Source organism: Vombatus ursinus, unplaced genomic scaffold (genome assembly GCF_900497805.2).
Source record: "Vombatus ursinus unplaced genomic scaffold, bare-nosed wombat genome assembly UNPS02014770.1, whole genome shotgun sequence".
Classification (NCBI taxonomy): Eukaryota; Metazoa; Chordata; class Mammalia; order Diprotodontia; family Vombatidae; genus Vombatus; species Vombatus ursinus.
The window spans coordinates 39,868,848-39,891,059 of NW_020954548.1; the positions used below are offsets into that span (position 1 = coordinate 39,868,848).

A 22,212-nucleotide genomic window follows, 5' to 3' on the forward strand; every position below is an offset into this window, starting at 1 on the left:
TGGGGAAGGTTACTGTCATTAGTAGCAAAGTTTTTAGAAAACCACAAGCACTTGCTAATGAAAATTCATGCAATTAACAAGAATAACCAATCTAATAACAGCAGGCAACTGAACACATTAATTCAACCTTCTATAAGGTTCAACAAATTTAACAACAGAAAAAAACCTAGAGTTTCTCCATAATTATTTTAGGTATTAGTTAGCTATTGACTCAATTGCTATTAACTATGGTCAATAGTTAGCTATTGACTCTAAATGTATCAATGTTTGGATTGCTCTTAGAATCTAAAGAAAAGAATTGGCTGTGGTACCACTTGAGTTTAATACTGCTACTTACTTAAGTGTGGTCTCCCTCAAAAAAAAAATCTTTATTGAGTTTTTAGCATTGAATAGCATTCTTTATTGCCACTATACTACATTCCCTGCTTAGACCAAAACAGTGTTTATCTACCATTTGCCAAGGCTTATGACTATAGCAAGGAGCAATACCCAACATTCATAAAAGCTGAAAGAGAATAGTTACACCAGTCAAAAGAGCTATCTATAATCCTAGCACAAAGAAGGGTCCCAACTTCTATCAAAAGAATCATGGAAGGGGGCAGAGCCAAGATGATGCAGTAAAGGTAGGGGTTCACTTGTGCTCTCCCAAATTCCCTTTCAAACAACTTTAAAATAACACCTCAAAACAAATTCTGAAGCAGCAGGATCAATAAAAAGACAGGGTGAAACAATTTTCCAGCCCAAGACAACCTAGAAGGTCAGAAAGAAAAGGTGAGGGTAAAGCACAGTGTAAGCCCAGGCTGTCAGCCAATAGCAGGCCTTGTGGGCATGTACATCAGCTGGCAGCAGTTTCTGGAGGGCTCAGATTGTAAGGAGGTCGGACAATTGGTCAGAAGGTTTGTTGGCACTGGGTGCTGGACTCTGTCACGTTGCCCATATTGGGTTCTGGGTCTTAGTACCAGGGTGAGGAAGAGCAAGACCGCACAAGAGTGTACAGTGGCGGGGAGCCATGATCCTGGTGCAGCTCTGCAGCAGAAAACAGTGCTTGTGGTTGCTCACACACCAGAGCACAGATCAGGAGTACAGTAACCACACTTCTCCTTAGATCACACCACCTTTGAAGGACTGAAAACTTATAGACCTTCCCCAGAAGTAGCTCTGAAAACAGAAACATGAAAAACCTGAAACTTGGGACAGGGGCCCTTCTCCCCTAGGAGTAGAGCAGGCTTTTAACATGAAGTCAAAAGTCGAGAAATAGGATGAAAAAAATGAGCAAACAACAGAAAAATAATCTGCTGACCACAGAAAGTTACTATGGTGACAAGGAAGGTCAAAACACAAAGTCAGAAGAAGACAACAGAGTCAAAACAGCTACAAGCAAAGCCTCAAAGAAAACATGAATTGGTCTCAGTCCCCCAAAAAAGAATTCCTGGAAGAATTCAAAAAGGATTTTAAAAATCAAATAAAAGAAGTAGAGGAAAAATTGAGAAAAGAATTGAGAATGATGCAAGAAAATCATGAAAAAGAGTCACCAGCTTGATAAAGGAGGTACAAAAAAATACTAAAGAAAATAACAACTTAAGAAACAGAATAGGCCAAATGGTAAAAGAGGCACAAAATCCACTAAGCAGAATAACTCCCTAAAAAGCAGAATTAGCCAAATGGAAAAACATATACAAAAATTCCCTGAAGAGAACAACTTTTTAAAAAGTAGAATTGGTCAAATGGAAATGGAAGTACAAAAGCTCACTGAAGAAAACAATTCCTTAAAAATTAAAATTGGGCAACTGAAAACTGTGATTCCAAGAGACATCAATAAACAATATAACAAAATCAAAAGAATGGAAAACATAGAAGAAAATGTGAAATATCTCACTGGAAAAAAACAACTGACCCAGAAAACAGATCCAGGAAAGATAATTTAAGAGTTATTAGACTACCTGAAAGCTAAGATCAAAAAAGAGCCTTGATATATTTCAAGAAATTCTCAAGGAAACTGCCCTGATATCCTAGAATCAGAAGGTAAAACAGAAATTGAAAGGATTCACCAATCACCTACTGAAAGAGATCCCAAAATGAAAACTCTCAGGAATTTTACAGCCAAATTCCACAGCTCCCAGGTCAAGGAAAAAATATTACAAGCAGCCAAAAAGAAACAATTCAAATATCATGGAACCACAGTCAGAATAACACAAGATTTAGCAGCTTCTACATAAAAGGATTAGAGAGCCCGGGATATCATATTCTGGAGGGCAAAGGAGTTTGGATTACAACAAGTATTACCTAACCCAGCAAAAATGAATATATTCCTTCAGGGAGAAAAAATAGATATTTAATGCAATAGAGAATTTTCAAGCATTCCCAATGAAAAGACTAGAGCTAAAGAGAAAATTTGACTTTCAAATATGACTCAAGAGAAGAATAAAAAGATAAACAGGAAACAGGATTCAATAAGGTTACTGCTTACATTCCTACATGGGATGATGATATTAAGAACTCCTAAGAACTATATCATTATTAGGGCAGTTAGAAGTTAGACAGAGGGCATGGATGTGAATTGACTATGATGGGATGATGTTTAAAAAATGTTTAAAAAAACTAAAATTAAGGGGTGAGAAAGAGGGATACAGGGAGAAGGGGGAAGGGAGAGCTAGAATGGGGTAAATTATCTCACATAAAAGAGGCATCAAAGAGCTTATACAGCAGAGGGGAAGATGAAAGGGGAATTGCGGATAACGCTGGCACCTAAATCTCATCGGAATTGGCTCAAAAAGGGAACAACATATCCACTCAATTGGATATATAAATTTATGTCACCCTACAGGGAATTAAGACAGGAAGGCAATAAGGAGGAGTGGGGAGAGGAAAGAGGCGTGCTGAGAGAAGGGAACATGGACTGGAGGAAACAGTGGTCAGAAGCAAAACACTTGAGGACAGGGTGAAAGGAGAGAAAAAGAGAAGGATAAATGGGAAAAATAGGATGGAGAGAAATATGCAGTAATCATAACTGTAAATAAATTTTTACAGTAAGTTTCTCTGATAAAGATCTTATTTCTCAACTCTATAGAGAACTGACTCAAGTTCATAAGAATACAAGTAGTTCTTCAACTGATAAAAGGCCAAAGGATATGAACAGGTAGTTTTCAGACAAAAAAAGTGCTCTGAATCACTACTGATTAGAGAATGCAAATGAAAACAACTCTGAGGTATCACCTCACACCTATCACATTGGTTAATATGACAGAAAATACTTTCTCCAACAATGAATAAATGTAATATTTACTAGAACTGGGTATACACTGTCAGATGCTACATCAATTGGTCTTACTTAGATATTTTTATTTGTTACAAGGAAGGGTTCAGTTGGTGAGGGGTGAGAGGGGTAAGGGGAAATGACTGGCAATAAAAACAAAATGGTAACAAAACTTGTAAAAAATACACTTGCTAGAATTTATAAATTAAAAGTTATCAAATGAAAATTTTTTAACTATTAAATAATGCAGTAGTCATTTGACCAGTAGTCAATAAACCTATGCTGTCATTTGACAAGACTTTATAAATTAATCATCCATATATGCTTCATGTTTTTGAAATCCCACTAGAAAGGCTTGGTTTTTAAAAATCAAGACTTTTTAATATTTGTTTTTCCTTTAACTTAATTAGATGGACCAGGTAAGCTCTAAAGGCCCTTCTCACTCTAAAGTTCTGTCAAGGTATTATTCTGCCTACTGACTTGCTTGTAGAACTGTAGTGTTGATTAAAATATATGCCAAGTAAAGAGTAGCTCCAAGATTCAAACCTCAAATAAATGTTTTGTAAAGGGAAGCATGCTGCAATGGAAATGACAATGACCTTGGAATCAAGAGCCCTTTACTAGCCATGTGACCATGACCAAGTCACTTTAATCTTACTGTTTCTTAATCTATCAAATGAGTATGATAACCCTTGTATTAGTTACCTCACCAAGTTGTAAGGATTGACATTTTTAAAACATTGCTACGTAAATGTCTGCTATCCTTCACTTTGTGATTAAAAGACTAAATGACAGTTATTTCATTCATCCAACTCAAAGATCATTCTTCCTTGCATTTTAGCTTTAATGGATTCTTGGTAAATGAATGAATTATAGGAAGGGAAGGGCAAAGACGAGTCACTTAAAAAAAAACTGTGAAGTTTTGCTTATGCCTTCCCATTAAAAAAAAAAAAAGTCAACTTTGGTGAGCTAAACTTGTAAATAAATTTCTAAAACAGCAACCTGGCCAGGATATACCTGTATGGTCAACCAAAATCAAAGTTTGATTATGAATGTCATAAAGGGCTTCATGGTTTCACAGAATTTCCATTAACCTTCAACCTTTGATGAAATCTGAATTAATGAAAGATAGCTTCTGAGGAAGCAGCCACTGCTGCAATCTCCCAACAAATTAAGAGTCACTAGCAGCTTTCAAGTTTTGAATTCTACCAGAAGGTAAAAGACATGTGTCAGAAGGAAGGGAACGAAAAATGTACTGGCTGTCATATTTCATATTCTCCTCATATTTTATATCTCTCCATTTTCAAGTCTCATAGTGCTATGTTTGGACAACTTCTTTTCCCTTCTTTGTACAATTTGTATAATAGTTATTTGTATACATGTCTGATCTCTTTTATTAGATTTAAACTCCTTGAGAGTAGGAACTATATTTTTTTTAATCTTCGTATTCCCAGTGTTTAGCAACAGTTCAGTAATCCATTACTGTAATTTCATCAGATTAACTTCACCAACAGAAATTACAATCTAACCTCTTAAGATGTGATTTTTAAGGGATACAATGGCTGAAAAGTTCATCATCATATGGTTCAACCTGGTGATGAACCTCTCTGAACTTTGGATGGTCTTTGGACAACAGAAACACTGTCAAATAATGTGCCTATAATTGAAGTCTTCCAGCTTGGTAAAATTTGACTCACAGGCACAACTTTTGACACAACTTTTAAGAACCCAAAGTCACCTTTATGTTATGAAGAAGGTAAGACTTCAGTCTTACCTTATAAGCACACAGTAGGTGCTTATAAGACATTCACTGAATTGATTCATTGTTTTACCAATCCCCTCAATAGCGATTAAAACTTTTTCTCACTGTGACCAATAAGGGTAGACAAGGAGACCTTCAAATGGATAAAATTTTAAGGACCTCGAAGTCAGTAAGATAAAACTTTGCTCTAGGTATTTTCTAGCTATTAAATGAGTACATGTGATACACAGAAATCAAATAAAGGAAATAAGGAAGTTCTAAAACCAGAAAAAGAATCTAAGATATAGGAAAATTTTATTGAAGTATTTGATAATAAAAATAACTGATGTTTATATTTTGTTGTAAGGCTTGCAAACCAGATTATACACATTAACTCATTTGAGCCTCATGACAGCCCTGTAAGGTAATATTATAGATATTATTATCCTCATTTTACAGATGAGAAAACTGAGAGGTTAAATGACTTGCCCTTGGTCACACAGCTACTAAGTGTTGGAGGCAGGATTTGAACTCAGGATTTCCTGACTCAGCATTCTACCTTATGTTGGCTCCCATATATATACCCAGATTTCCCACAATACTGCAACTTAATGATCTACATAAGAAGTATTTCCAGAAGTACAAACTGAAACCCATCCACATTCTTAAGTTATATGGCACAGTCAATGGTTAAAGAAAAATATCACCCAATTATATAGAAACCAAAGACAAAGGTATTGTCAAGTCCACATGGCAAAGAGAAATGGCTTCAAAATAGGAACACTATCAGCACCACAGCAGAGATGACCAATAAGTTAAATGTGGAATTGGCATGTGTCACTTCTCAGCTATACCTTCATTCCAAATAGAGATACAAACACACAGGTGATCTTCAAATGTAGATATATAAGTCATTTAATAACACTGAAATTAATAGATTCTTTCAAGATGTAAATAGGCACCAGAAGACAAAATAGTAAATGTAAGAGGGGCTTTGGGGAAATAGGCACATCTCAGTGCACTATTGTTGGAATTATGAATTAATCTGACCATTCTGGAACACAATCTATAACTATCCTAGAAAGGGCACTAAACCTTATGTATCATCAGAAACCCAGGAAATCACTATTGGGCATGTAACACAAGGAGATCCAAGACAAAAAGATCTTACGTGCACAAAAATGTATTTTCTACAGTAACAAGAAAAAAATTGAAACAAAGAGGGTGCCTATCCATTAAGCAACAGCTAAACGAACTGTGGTGTGTAAATGTAACGTTATTTGCCCCATAAGAAATCACAGCTATGAAGACTACAGAGGAACAAGACGACTTGCATAAACTGAGGCAGAGCAAGGTAAGCAGAAGAAAGAGAACAATCTCTAGGCAACTATCACAACAGTACAAAGAAAAGCCTGAAAGGCATTAGAAATCCCTGATTAGTGGGAGATTCTCATAGGTCACAGAACTAGAGCTGGAAAGAACCACAGAAGTCACATAGTCCATTTTACAGACGAGGAAAATGAGGCCCCAGGAGAGTATGACTTACCCAAGGTCACTCAGGTAGTATACATAAGAGGTAGGTTCTCTGATCACTTTCCACCATACTAAGTACGAAATGAGGCACATGGCCAAGGTGTTGGTTTGTTATGCCTAAATATACTTTTTTGTTACAAGGAGGGTTTTGAGGTGGGGGTGTACACAGAGGGAGGGGAAGCTTGAGGTCATTTAGAAGTGAGAACAACATAAAGATTTTTTTTAAGGAGCCTCCATACCTCCCTAGGGTATACTCAAGGAACCACGATATAGCTATGTTGCCATGTATATACAGTATGCTTTCGACAACAGATATCATAAATATTGTGTTTTTCTAGGTAAGGCTGACTTACAAAGATTATTACAGTAAGTAAATAATGTTCTGAATAGTTGATATTATATTTTTATCTTTAAAAGGATTTCTACTTAAATTGTGAATATGCCTTAATGCCCAATTTAATGCTGACATATGTACAAGAGGTCAGCAAAGTATAAAATTCTATCAGAACCACATATAGTAACTTGTCATTGCCCTGTAATTTACAAAAGAATGGGTATAGATAGCCTTCTAATAAAACATATTACTATTAGCAAGATCACATAAGGACCATGATCTTGTACTATATACATAAATGCAAATATGTGCCTGAAAATGATGAGCCTTAAGCTGTGAAAAGGATGGTAACTTAAGGACCACTTAAGATAAGAACTTGTAACAATGTTTAAAATTTTCAACAAATGTAATCAGCAGACAATGAGAGGTTTTTGGAAAAACTGTTGGAACTCTTAAGGTAACCTAAAAACTTAATTATGTCTACCACTAACAAAATCTCGTAATAAAACTTGTAAGAAAATTCCTATGTATAGTTAGAGGCATGTACAAAAAGTATGCATGTGAAAACATTAGGAGATTGTTGTGAAAGAATACTAGATTTGGAATCATTCAAGTCCCACATTTGACGCTTACTAGCCGTGGGATCGTGGTCAGATCACTTTGCCGCTCAGTGCCTCAGTTTCCTCATCTATATATTGAAGGTAATAGCACTTGTACAACCTACCTCACAGGTCTGCTGTGAGCTAAGTACTTTGCAAACCTTAAGAGCCTACATAAATGTTATTATTGGTGACCAGTTTAGTCATGGGGAAAAAGAATTATTTTGTCTCAGTTTCCCTAGTTGTAAAATAAGGGGTTAGACTAGATGAGCTTGGTTGGGCAAGTAATTTAAACTCTCTAGGCCTCAGTTCCCTCATCTATAAAATAAGTGAGTCACTCTAGATGGTCTCTGAGGTTCCTTTCAGCTCTGAATCTACAATAGACCATGTTATCTCTTGTTAGAGAGAAGCCCTGAGAGGAGGCCCTGAGTTGAAGAGAAGAGGGAAGAACTGACAGGCAGGAGGAGGAATCCCACCCAGCAGCAGCATCACTGCAGGCTGTGGCTGCCAAGCCAAAAGGCTGCTTGCTGACTGTACAGAGCCCTTGAGCTTCCTGCCTGGTAGCTCAGGCAGAGGGAGTTTGCCTGAGGTTCCAGAGGTAGCTGGTTCAAACTCAACCTTCCCTTCCAATACTAATCATCTGCTAATTTGTACATTTAGTAATTAAATAATTCAAAGGAGCATAGGCAGAAAAGAGGTACAGAAAAATTATTCTATTTTTCTTGGTTCAAAATAAATAAAAACCCCCATTATTTAGAAAAATCCTTAAACATACATTTTAAAATAATTGTTCAAAACTAGAAGCTACTGACAGGTCCTTAAGTGCTCCAACAGAATTGGGACTACAAAAGGACCTATAAAAATAGGTCCTTAACTTTAAACTAATCAGGGATTTCTCAAACCCCCGCCCCCCAAAAAAACCCCAGCTACTTAAGTTGAGGTTTTTTGTTAAGGTTGGTCCCTCTAACTTTATATCCAAGATTGTTCTATGCTAAAGTTGATTAAAATATTCTCACTAGATCTAGAAGATCTGTATTTATGGGAGAGTGACACAAAACCAAAATTTTAAGGGGGGGAGGAAAAGGGGAAAAGGATTCAATGAAATATGATCAGAGATAAAGGATACTCCAGTTTGGGGGGCAAAAACCTCCCAAAACTATCATCTTTGTACATACATTTCAAGATTGCCCAATATTTAGTGTAAACAGATATACTAGTAACATTATTTGTTCACGATGGAAGAAGCTCTTTTAGAGATAAATTTTCAGATGAAATAAAAACATATGGGAGACACATATTCAAGGACATACAGATACCCAAATCACAGAAATTTTAGATTGTATTACCTGTTCTGCACCATAAACTGTAGCAAATTGCACAAACTCTTCTATACGGACAAAACCATCCCCATCTCTGTCTAGGGCATCAAATACAGCTCTGAGGCGAGGGCCATCTTCCTGACACCCTGAAGGCTCATTTGGAATTGGTTCAGTCTGGTTGAAATCAGAGGATTGGCCCAGGTTATTCTGAACTATATCTAACTTCAGATCACACAAAGTGGAAGTAGTGAAAGAGGGAAAGAAGTTTATTTCATTACTAATTTGGTAACTATGATTTAAATCCTCCGCACTTAATGAAACACTTTTCTGGCATCTTCCGGGCACATAATCCTCTGGCTCTTTAGTCCAGGAAAAAACTGGATCAAGTCCTGAGAGCTGGGTTTTGGTGTCCGGGCAAGCAGCCTGGTCCATGCCTAAGTAAAAATCTCTTTGATCCTGAAGAATGTCATCACCTTTTTGAAGGCAGTTTTCTGTACATGATTCCTGCTCCCTAAGTTCTATGCTCAATTGTAAATCCTGTGGAGGTGACCGAGGTGGGCCCAAATCAAGAGCATAAAGGTCCTCCTGCTCCTGCTCTTCAGAACCTGTTAACCGGTCTGAGACTACCGGATCCTGCACCAAGGTAATAGCTGTATTAAAATCTTCTTCAGAAGAATCATTAACCACACCTAGCAAAGACATCGCCTTGTCACTAACAGATAAATCCTGATCGATGTCAGCGACAGAAGTGTTGGTCTCTTGGTCCAAAAGACAGAGGTCCTGATTTTCTAACCGATACAAATATTTGATGGGTCCTTTAGAAAATAAGTCCTCCCCCAAAACTTGCTGGAAAGCCACAGACCCCGTTTCCTGCAGTACAGGCCCTAAAAGCACCGAGGGCTGCGGAGGGGTCTCTGGAGGAAGCAGCACCAGATCGGGACCAGGCACCTGCCCCCTGGATTCCTCTGACACTTTCTCCAGGTCCATGAGGAAGTATTTCCCCTTCTGCTCCGGGAACAGGTCCCCAAACGTCAGCAGGGAGTCCGACGTGGTCCCGGCTGATGCGGACAGAGTCACGAATAAATCCGGCTCCATTTTCATGGGAAGGAATTGGCCAGGGCGGCCAACGACGGAGAACCAGCCCCCACCCTGCCCCCACCCCTTCACAGCCGAGGAGAGGCTGCGGCCCGCGACGGCGGGTCTGCACGGCGGGCGATTCCCTGCGGCTCGGGACGCAGACAAAAGACCTCCTCAGACACAGCAGGAGGAGCAGGAGGAGGAAGAGGAGGAGGAGGACGGGCGGCTGCGGCCGTGGCTGCCGAGAGCATCACTGCATCCGTGCGGGCGCCGCTGCCCTGCGGGGACCACCAGACCTTCCAGCGCCGGGAGGAGGCGACGCCGCTGCTGGGGCCGTCGGGCCCCCGCATCCATCTTGACCACCGACGCCCCTCATCTCTCCACACACGCCGGGAGCGGCGGGGGGGGCCCCATGGCGGCTGGGAAGAGGCCCACGACGAGGGAGGGAGGGAGGAAAGGGGCTGGGATAGGGTCGGGCTGGAGAGCGCTGGCGGGAGGGCAAGCCTAAGGGAAGAACCCTCCGCCCTGACCGCTCTGTTCTTGGGCTCGATCCCGAAGCTGAGGGGGCGGAGGGTAGCCCGAGAGTCGGGAGGCAGCTGAGCTCGAGCCCTTAGCCCCGCCCCTTCTCCCGGCCGCGTGGCGTCAATACGTTCATGGGCGTCGGGATTGGCCTCGCCCCCTCCCGGGATGACTATAAAAGAGCGGCGCGGCGGCTCCACTAGGCCCTGCTGCGGCGGGCGCCGGGATGGCTGGTGTGCTATGTGGGTATGTGGGAGTTTTGAATTGGCTCCTTTCTCACGCCCCAGAGTCTTTGTGTCCGCCTCCTTGGAAAAGGAGGTTGGAGTGTGGGAATGGGGCTGCTCCGAGTGCTGAGCCGCGGGGACGTACTGGTCCGCCCTAGGGTTCTCCTCCCTGTGGGGGAGGGCGAAGGTGAAGTGAGAACTGCGGGGCCGCCGCCGCTGCCTGGGCGGTGACGTCACCTTATTGCCTTGTGCTGGGGTGCGCGGAGGTGGTGCTGAAGGATGGGGAGATCTGGGACCGCGCCGGCTCCCAGCCTCCTCCCCCACAGCCCGCAGGAGGATTGGTGCAGTCCTGGTCCTCAAGGAGAGGCAGCCTTCCCCATAAAGTGACTGAGGGTGTGCGGCACAGCGTGGCCTCAGTGCCCGGGACCGCCCCGACCTGACGGAGCGTCTGCCGTCCACTTGCTTCTCCTAGTAGCTATCCCTCCGGGATTCTCGCCTAAAATGAGGGGCGTCCTCCCGACTGGGAGGTTCTCTGAAGTCCTGGCGGGGCCCAGCCCTTCCGCGTCCGCTTGGAGGGGAGGGGGGCTGGGTCTGCGGTTCTCCTCTCGGCGGCCCCACCACAGACACACCCCATTCTGCCCTTGTCTCGGGGGAGCCGCCCCGCATTCCTCTCTCTCCATCCCTCCCTCTCCCCTCCGCCCAGGACCGGGCTGGGGAACAGAAGCTTTTTGGCTCGAACTCCCAGGAGCAGGTCATGGCCAAGGTCTTGCTACCGGGAATCTGGACTGGGCCGGGAGAAGACAGCCCTGCCGTGATTGATCTGACTACTGGCAGCGAGATAGCAAAGCATCTTTGTCCCAGAGCTAACTCGCCCTTGACAAGTTTATAAAGTGCTTCCACACGGAACAGGGCAACCGAAGGGATTAGAAACTGTCTCAAAAACGAAGAACTGGGGATGTGCCTTGCACATAGTAGGTGCTTTATTCAATGTCTATTAAATGAAGACCTGGCAGTAGAGATATTTTGTTTTGGTTGTTTTGTTTTTCCGGAAGAAGGGATAGAATTTGTTAACTTAGGTTTGTTTAAAAATGGTTTTTCCCACAATTACCTTGTAATAAGGTGGGTAGTACGAGGATTCTCCCCATTGTACAGATGAGGAAAAAGGCTGAGAGAGAGGCAAAGTTATTTGTCTATGGTCAAAGAACCAGTAAATGGAGCTGCTTGCCAGACTCCAACCCCACCTCAACGTTCTTTCCACTACGCAATTGTCTTCTAACAGAACAGAGAACACTGTATTTTGCCTCTTTTTATAACCCCAGCGCTTAGCACAGAGCCAGGAAAATAATAGGCATTTAATAAATGATTACTGAATTAAATTGAAGGATTCGACTTATGCTTAGTCCCAAAAGTCAGAACTAGGAATAAGTCTAAGTCCTATGGAGGTCAATTTTGACGCAAAATAAGGAAAACCTTCCTAATGGAACTGGTTTTTTTTTTTTTTTAATGGAATGGGCTGCCTCATCGGGTAGTGGGCTCCTCTTTTCCAGAGCTCTTCAAGCCAAGCTTACATAAAGATGTTGAAGAAATGATTTGTTCATCCACTGGAGATAACCTGGGAGGGTCCTTTCCAGCTCTGAGATTCTGTGATTCTTTTGTGATTTTATTTGATCGTCACCACAACCTTGTGGGGGAGACTGGATAGAGCTCATTATCCCCATTTTACAGTTGAAACTAAAGCACTGAGGTTAAATGACTTGCCCCAAGGTCACAGAGCTAGGAAACAACAGAGCTCATAATTAAATCTAGGTCTTCTGACACCAATTCCAAAGCCTTTTCACTACAACAATGAGAGAGTGTAGTTGGATAACCACAGTGTATTGTACTAGCACTGGATGAACATGAAGAATGACAAAATCCCTAACCAGCAGAATTTCAATCCCTGTTAACCTGGGGAAACATGTAAGATAGTGCTTGGGTTGTATGGCAATTTACATAGTCTCACATTTTAGAGGGAAACAGGTAGGTGCATAGAGAAAAGGGGTTGTGACAGCCTCAGGCAGGGTGAGAAATCAACATATGGCATAATTTATGATGAATATAATTACTGTTATCTTAACCACTCTTCATCCTATCTCTGTGTGTAGCCCTGATAATTAACTGACTCATCTCCCGTCCTTGAATCACAGGAAGACTACCCAAATAGTGTGTGTGTGTGTTTATGTGTGTATGCACACACATAAGTTTAGGAGGTAAAAGAATAAGAAACCTCAAAACTATTTTGTAAGTCCGTAAGAGCCAAGTATTGAAACAAGTGAATTATTGTGTTCAAGGGAGATAAAGACCTGCTACTTATTTCAGCAGGAATTTGAAAATAGGCTCCTGACTTTGGCCAGATAAGCTTTTCACATGAGTTTTACTGGTGTGTCAACCTTATTCAACAAAAGGGCAGTGTTAGCCACAATTCCTCCTGCTCCATAAAGAAAGGTTTCATGTCTAAGAGCTCTGTAGAAGGTGGGAAAGCTAGTTTGGCATGTAAACGTTCCCCTATGGTATATTGTTTCAGAATCTGAGGACTGAAAGAGACATCAGAGGGCATCTAGTCCAACCTGAACCTGAACAAGAATAGTTCTCTGGTTGCTAAAACTACTTTGTTGACTGACCCAAGTGCTGAAGTATAAAATGACAACAGTAAAAACAAGTATTTTCTTGCTTAGTTAAAAAAAAACCCAACTCTACCTCAAACAGAAAACTAAAACAACAGTTCATTCCAAATGAATCATTTTAGTAGAATGTTGTAATCAAGTTTTCAATTTATTGCATTCTAAACTAAATTAAATTAACAAGGTCTTGCCAACAACCAGTAGCAGAGAATCCTTTACTACCCTTTTGGCAAGAATCATTCTCTCTTTTAGCTGTAGAATAACTGAGACATGTGGGAGAAGGTAGCCAGGAAGTCTTAATCATGCACCACCTACTTTTGGAAGCTTTTTCAGATTCCTCTTCCCCTCCTTCCCACACACTTACCCCAGTAAATGGGATTGGGGAGAGTGGTGAAGTCTAATGGGTTTTCCCTCCTTGAATGAATTACTTTGTGTTTACTTATATACAGACAGGTTTATCTCCCCTCCCAATAGAACCTAAGCTCCTAAAGACAGATGATTTCATTTCTGTGTTAGCATCTCAGTGCCTAGTACAGTGTCTTGGACAATAATGACATTTAGAAAGTATTTGAGTTGGAGTTCATAACCTGACAGGGTTTTTTGGCCTGTGTATGTGGCTGTTTGTTTTTTAAATCTACCTGTGAATTTCTACTTTTAAAAGAGTGTGGAGAAGCTCTCTCTCCTTTTGTGTTTATTGAGCAGACTAAACTAAAATGTCGTCTTTTACTGAAAGCCTTTTCCAACCCCTCTTAATTTTACCAGATGAAAAAGAGTATATCTCCCCCTCCTCCCTCACACACACATTTTGCTGTAGCCTGTCTTCTCAGTGTCCTTGAACATGCATATCCCTACTCACTGCCTTTGCTCACATCATTTCCTTTGACTGAAATGCCTGCCTTCTACTCAGCCCTGACCCATTCTTTCAGGCCCTGACCATCCCAAAAGTTCAGAATGATCTTATCTTCCTCTGAACTCCTAATTCCCTTGTATATAACCCTCATTTGGCATGTGCCATATACTCACAGCATATATGTTCATGTGTGAGTTTTGTCTCCTCTAATCTGTGAGCTTCCCAAAGTCGGGGGCTTAGGTCTCCAGAATATGAGCTCCCCAAGGGGAGAGCCTATGTCTGTTCCTTGTTTGTCCCTGTAACAGTGTACAGCACAGAACTGGGCACACAGGAGCCGATGGGCTCCCCATTTCCCATTAAGTATGGGAAACCACACAAATAATGTTTTATGCAAGAAACTCAGGACTCAGGGCAGCTATGTGGTGCAGTGGATAAAGCTCAGTCCTTTGAGTCAGGAGGACTTGAGTTCAAATGTGGCCTCAGACACTTGGCGCATACTAACTGTGTGACCCTGGGCAAGTACTTAACCCCAATTGCCTTAAAAAAAAAAAAAGAAAAGAAACTCAGGACTCGAGTAGCCTTATTACCCACCTTCTTCACCCTCTTCCCACCAGATTCATAAGGAACTCATCTACCTCTGAATCAAGACCAATCACTTAAGGGAGCAATAGAAGACCAAAAGCTTTGAGCTGAAGTGTGAAGTGGCTTATACTTAACACACATATTTATGGGTATCGTGTCTTCGTGATACCTTCTTCCCCATCCTTCTCTTGGACTAGAAACAAGGACCTGACACAGAGTCCCTAGTTGGTAAAATGGCAAGCAGGGGAAAGCCCAATTAGCACTATCCTAATCCTCATCCCCACTGAGATAACCTTTTGCAATTAATGTTGTCCCCATTTTACAGATGAGAAAATGAATATGAGTTTGCCTAACATGTCCAAGATTGCATAGAATAAGAAGTAAAACCCAGCTCTCCTCACTCCCATCCTAGAGCTTCTTCCATGAAACTGCTACCAGTCCCAGAACCTACCAGTCGCCCTCCTGGGTGACCTTGGGACCTTGGATGGGGAGAAGGATAGGATGGGGTTGTAAATAAAGAGAGGGGAAGAACAGGGCCATTCTGCCCTTTCACAGTGGTCCTGCTCCTCCACAGATTCTAACACTGGAGAGCAGAGTCCTAGAGCTGGAACTGACTGGGGAGAAAGCTGGTCATGAGCAGGCAGGACTGGCAGAGCAGCTGAAGATACTGGAAGGCAAATGTCAGGAGCTGTCCAATACCTACAGCTACCTCTGTTAATTTACTATTTATCTTGTATATAGCTTGCTATATATGTTGTCTCCTTCATTAAATTTTAAGCTCATTGAGGGCAGGGATGGTCTTTTGACTCTTTTTGTATGCTGAGCACTTAGTGTAGTGTAGTGGCACATCATAGAAACTTAATAAATGTTTATTGATTGACTGACTGATTGAAAGCTGCTTTCTTTACCTCCTTTTCTTGGGGATGATAATATGACCTACAAAAGGAAATATAAGAAGAGAGGGCTATTCAGGAAGGATAGGCGCAATGAATCAGCAGATTTACTACAGAACATCATTTGACTTTCTCCTGCCAGGATAGGCATATGTAGGTCAGGAAAACCTCATGGGTAGAAAGTGAAAGAGTCATCATGGCAATCAGACTAGCAGAGCAGTGCAATCTCCCCAAAGGTAAGTATTCTTTAACACCAACATTGTCATCATCATTGTTATTGTTAGCTGTAGCTGGTTGAAATTTAATGCATGATTAAGAAAAGAAACATGAGAGGCAGTTCAAAATGGAGTGCTGAAGAGCAGAGTGATGTTGGGGAGCCCAAAACAAAAATTCCAGGAAGTGTAATGGATTGGGAGAATAGAAAAATAGAGATGTGTATCCCAGTGGGGAATCTGTTCTAGGAGAAATGAGTCACAGGTTTGGAGTGTGTGACTGCTAACAAGTTCTGGGAATAAGGGCCCTACAATCTGCCATTGTTCCTTACCTCCCTCCTTTCCTATGCACCAATAAAACCTCCACCCCAGCCAGATAATTCACATACATCCCCACCTGCATATATTCAATCAAATTCTTCTCTGCAATGCCCTATCCACTAAATTTAACTTATCCAACTCCTTACCTTCCTTAGAAATTTACTTTTAGTCCCATAAAGCCTTTCGCCTTTCAGCCTTAACCGTCAACACCTATTGTACTTATGGTCCATCACTCACTTGTCCCCCGTTTGTGGGATGGGGTTGGGAGGAAGCTAAGGGTTCTCCCTCCTTGAATTACTTTGTGTTTACTTACGTAAACATTTAAGTTTATCTCCCATCCCACTAGAACCTAAGCTCCTTGAGACAGGAATGATTTCATTTCTGTGCTTGTATCTCCACACCTAGTATGGTGTCTTGGATGTTAATGGCACATAGGAAGTATTTGAGTTGGAGTTCATCACCTGACTGGTTTTATGGCCTGACTGAATATAGGGTTGGTTGGTCTGTTTCTCTTGCCTTATTTTGTTAATTACCTTTTTTATGTCTATTCCCTTATACCTTTTTGAGTCTCCAGTGCCCTGTACACAGAAGGTATTACGTAAATATTTGTGGAGACAGTGTCCTGATGTGACACATTCCTCCATTCTTGAAACTCTCTTCTCTTTCCCATATACTTTGAGTAGTTTTAAGAATTATACTTTCCTGCCAAGTATCATCTTGACTCTTTTCAACCTTGAAAGACATTTTATCTTAAAAATATCTTAATTTTTAAGTATTTTATCTTTAAAAATAACAAATATCAAAAAAGAAAAGTCAGTTTAGTTCTAAGTCACACCATCTTCCCAATCTACTATCACTTTGGAAAGTGTGGTTATCTACTTGTGTTTACTGACATTTTCTTCAGTGAGGGAATTTTTTTTCTCAGTTTTAGATTTGATAATTAAAATACATTTCTCAAGTAAAAAATAGAACTTGAGTTTATAGGGAACAATATAATTCCTCCTGACTCAGGTTTGATGATTTTCCCATTTTAACACATCACTTTGAAAGTGTGAAAATCCTGTTTTATATCTCCTTGTTCTCTGATAAAGACATCTTTGCAGACTAGTAGCTCCTAATCATCCCTGAAGCCACATGATTTTTGTTCACTGCTGCCCCAATGTTAGTGAAAGGGAAAATCAGGACAAGTCTCTTGCTATTCACATATATAAAACCAGAGACACAGAACACTATCACATATGGATTATATTAGAGTGATACAAGACTATGTGGGAGACGGTTTCCACATCAATCCAAGCCTTCCATCTGTAACAGGCTGAATTTTTTAGGAGGGTAAAGATGCTATGCACAATATTCTTCTTAGTCTCCATGTAAACAACTGACACAAGTACATGATTTTTTTTTTTAATTAAAGAGAAGGAACTACCCTCTATAACTATGAATAGTGGGAGAATTCTTAACTAAACAAATGATAGAGGTGATCACAGAAGATAAAATAGACAATTTTAGTTATGTAAAATGGAAAAGATTCTGCATAAGCATAGTCAATTCAGTGAGAATTAGAAGGGAATGAGTTAACTTGGGGGAAAAAAATCTTTGTAGGAAATTTCTCTGGTAAAAGTCTGATGTCCAAGATATACAGGGAATGGATACAAATATGTTAGAACAATATATTCTCCAATGGATAAGTGGTCAAAAAATATGAACAGACATTTCTCAAATGAAGAAAAGTAAGCTATGAATAATCATGTGCTAATATCCAAATCACTAATAATAAGAGAACTAAGTATTAAAACAAGTCAGAAGTGGCACCTTGCACCTTTAGGTTGGCAAAGACGACAAAAGATGAAAAGAAAGCATTGCACTATTGGTAGAGGTGTGAATTGGTCCAGCTATTCTGAAGAACAATTTAGCACATATCTTTTAACCTAGCAGTACTGCCAGTAGGCAGATATACACACACATACACACACACACACACACACACACAAGTGGTCAGAGAGGTCGGGGAAAAGCCCTCAAAGGTACAAAAATATTTATAGTGGCATTTTTTGTTGTAAAAAATAACTGCAAACAAAATGGGTGACTACTAATTGGGATCCATCTCAAGAAAACTGTAGCATAGGAATGCAATAGAATATTATTGTGCCATAAGAAAAATAAGAAGAATTCAGAGAAACTTGGGAAATATGAATGAACTAATGCTGAACAAAATGAGCAGAACCAGAGAACAATTTACACAATGACCTCAACAATATAAAGAAAACAGCTCTGAAAGGCTTCTTGAGAATGAATCTCATGACTTCAGAACATTGTACACAGTAAAAACAACATTGTATGATGACCCACTTTGATAGACTTAGCTCTTCTCAGCAATGCAAGGATCTAAGACAATTCCAAAAGACTCATGATCGAAAATGCTAACCACATCCAGAGAAAAAACTATGGAGTCTGAATGCAGATCAAAGCATACTATTTTCTCTCTTTTTTTTTATTTGTTTTTTCTTTCTTGTGGTTTTTCCCTTTGGTTCTGATTCTTCTTTACAACATAACTAATATGAAAATATGTTTAATATGATTGTACATGTATAGCCTATAACAGATTACATGCCATCTTGGGGAGGGGGGAGGGGAAGAAGGGAGAAATTTAGAACTCAAAATCTTGTAAAAGTAAATATTGAAAACTAAAAATAAATAAAGAAATTTAAAGGAAAAAAAGAAAGATTTCAAAACTCTGATGAAAGCAGTGACCAGTCATAACCTTGGAAGACTGATGATGTTGAAAGATGCTTCCTACCTCTTGGAAGAGAGGTCATAGATTAGAAGTGCAGAACAAGACATATGTTTTCCGACATGGTCGTTGTGCTGATTTGTGTAAGAAGCCTTTGCCCATTCCTCCTTAATCTTGGGGTCTTTCCTTTGAGACTACCCACAATTTATCCTGTATATTTCTTGTTTGTACATAGTTGTTTGCATGTTGTCTCCCCACATTAGACTGTGACTCCTTCAGAGCAGGGACTATTTTTTACCTTTCTTTGTGTCTGTAGCACTTACTATGGTGCCTGGCACATAGCAGGCTCTTAATAAGTGCTATTTGACTAAAATATACTAAATTGTTACAAGGGAGGACTTGTATTGAGGAAGGGAGGTAAGTTTGTTCAGTCAGTCAATAAGCATTTTTTAAGCACCTACTATGTACAAGGCCCTGGACTAAACCTTGGGGATACAAAGAAAAGCAAGACAGTCCTTACCCTCAAGGAGCTCATAATCTAATGAAGGAGACAGCAAGCAAACAAATATGTACAAACAAGCTATATACAGGATAAATAGTAAATAATTAACAGAGGGAAGATGCTAGAATTAAGAAGGATTAGTAAGGGCTTCTTGGAGAAGGTAGGATTTTAGCTGAGACTTAAAAAAACCAGAAAATAGATTTTAAAAAAAAGGAGCATTCTAGGAATTGGGGACAGCCAGGGAAAATGCCTGGAGCCAAGAGATATAGTGTCTTGTTTTCGGAAGAGCAAAGAGGCCAGCGTCACTGGATCAAAGAGTATGTAGAGGGGTTTAAGGCAGAAGAACACTGGAAGAAGGAAAGGGGTAGGTTATAAAGGATTTTAAATGTCAAACAGAGGGTTTTGTATTTGATCTTGGAAGTAATAGGGAGCCATTGGAGTTTATTGAGTATGGAAGGGATATGTGTCAGACCTATTTTATCACTTTGGCAGCTAAATAGACTAGAGAAGGGAGAGACTTGTGGTAGGCTGGCCAACTGAAAGGATGGTGGCAGTAGTTGAGGAGAGAAGAGGGTATATTTGAGAGATGTTGCAAAGTTGACATCAATCGGCCTTAGCATTGGATATGGGGAATAAAAAATAGTGAGGAGTCATGGATGACTCCTAGGTTACAAGCCTAGAGGACTAGGACGATGGTTGTGCCCTCAACAGTAACAGGGAAGTTTGGGAGGGGGGAGGGTTGAATGAAAAAGATGGGTTCAATTTTTGGACATGTGATAGAGATGCCAAAAAAAAAAAAAGCATCAAAAAGTAAGAAAAATACATAGAAGAAAACAAAAGAAGTTCAGAAGAGGACAGAAACAAGGCAATTTTGTTTTTACCATGTTAAATTTAATATGCACTTTGAAAAAACAAACTTAGAAGTTCCCAGCTTAAACATACAATTCTCTTTTTTTTGTTCTTTGTATTGTCAGTCAGTAAACAAGCATTTATTGAGTCCTAACTATGTACCAGGCACTTTACTAAGTGCTCAGGAAACAAAGAAAGACAAAAACAGTCCCTGCCTTCCAGAAGCTTACACTGGAGGAGGAGGGAAAATATAAAGATACAGGTACATATAAGATACATATAGAGTAGATGGAAGGTAATCTTAGAGAGGACCTGCACATTAGGAAAATCATTGTGGTAGATGAAAGAAGGATGCTTTCATTTCATCTCTTTAGCCCCAGAGCTTTGCCTATCATATAAATTTTGTAAATGCCTTTCTGATTGTATTGCATTAACTGCCATTCCCATTTCTATAAAGTGAGAGAGCCTGACCAGACCAGATGTTCCTTTCTAACATCTCTTGCAAATAGGCCTTCTCTCCTCTGCCGCTGCCACACCCAGGAGCAGGCCCTCTTTAACTCAAGCCTGGACAATTGCAATACACACACACACACACACACACACACACACACACACACACCCACCAATGGCTCTCTCTTTACCTCCAAGGTCAAACATAAAATCCCCTGTTTGGCTTTTAAAGCCCTCCACAAGTGGCCCCTTCCTGCCTTTCCTCACCTTGATGTATTTTACAATCCAGTAACAAAAGCCTTCTTGCTGTTCCTCACACAGGACACTCTTATCTCTAGTTTCTCGTGCCTTTTTTCAATGCCTGGAATGCTCTCCCTCCCTACTTTTGCCTTCTGGTTTATTTGGCTTCCTTTCAGACTCAACTCAGATCCCACCTCCTGCAAGAGGCCTTTCCCAACCCCTCCCACTGCTAGAGCCTTCCCCCTCCAAGATAACCTCCTATTTACACTGTATATATCTTGTATATAAATAAATGTTGGCATATTATCTCTCCCTTTAGAATGTGAGCTCCTTGAGGGCAGGGACAGTATTTTCAAAAATCTCTCTATATATCCAACTCAGTAAAGTGTCTGATGCATAGTAAGTACTTAATAATGTTTATTGACTAACTGATTGGCTGACTGGTGAGGAGGGAGAATATTCCAAGCATGAGGAATAGCCAGAGCAAGAGCATGGAAATGGGAGATATGAAACAGCAAATAGACCAGTGTGTTGTTGAATTGTATGGCAAGTATGAGAGGCATAAGAAGATTGGAAAGGAGGGGACAAGAAAAGATGGTAGAATACAAGGGAATAGTGCAGCCAACTTCTTCCCTACAACTACTCCACAAAGAACTAGGAAGAAAAAAAAACCACCAAACCGTATGCTGATTGAGAAATCCAAGAAAAAAAAAATCATAGTGAGTCATTTTTGTAGACCAGGTCAGTGTAAGGAGACACATGGAGAGGTAGGAGGACACTGAGCACAAGGTCTAGCCAAGAAGGTCTCTGTGAAGTCTTTCAGCACAGGGACTGAACAAGGGCCAACCTAAGGCTGTATACCAAAAAAAAAAAAAAAAAGCTAAAATTTATATAGCACTTACTAAGTACCAAACATTGTGCTAAAGACATTTACTACCTCATTTGACTCACGATAACCCTTTGAAGTAGGTGCTATTATTATGCCCATTTAATAGATGAAAAAACTGAGGCAAGCAGAGATGAAGTGACTTGCTACAGGTAGTTAGGGTGACACAGCTAGGAAGCGTCTGAAGCTGAATTTGAACACAGGTCTTTCTGGCTTTCGCCCTGGCAGTCTATCCACCTGCGCCAGGGCAAGAAAAAGTCCCAGATATGGCACAGAAGAGTTGACCTTGTATAAGAAGCAAGAACAGTTGCTAAATGGAAGCTCAGTTGTACACTACTGAGTGCTGGGTCACAGACCTAGGACAGATGGAACAGGAGACCTGTGACTAGAGGTTGTGGTCCAGGACAAAGACATTTTTCAGGCACTAGATTGAATAT

At 40.5% G+C, this 22,212-nt stretch overlaps 1 protein-coding gene across 1 annotated transcript in view; it reads right to left on the reverse strand.

The window, feature by feature from the left end:
* The window catches only part of RAB11FIP3 (RAB11 family interacting protein 3), a 169,890-nt gene extending 159,968 nt beyond the window's left edge, over window positions 1–9,922 (reverse strand). Inside the window, exon 1 of the mRNA XM_027863011.1 lies at window positions 8,807–9,922. Coding sequence (XP_027718812.1) covers window positions 8,807–9,880 — 1,074 coding nt within the window. The 5' untranslated portion in view covers window positions 9,881–9,922. The remainder of the gene's footprint in view (window positions 1–8,806) is intronic.
* Window positions 9,923–22,212: the final 12,290 nt, after the last annotated feature.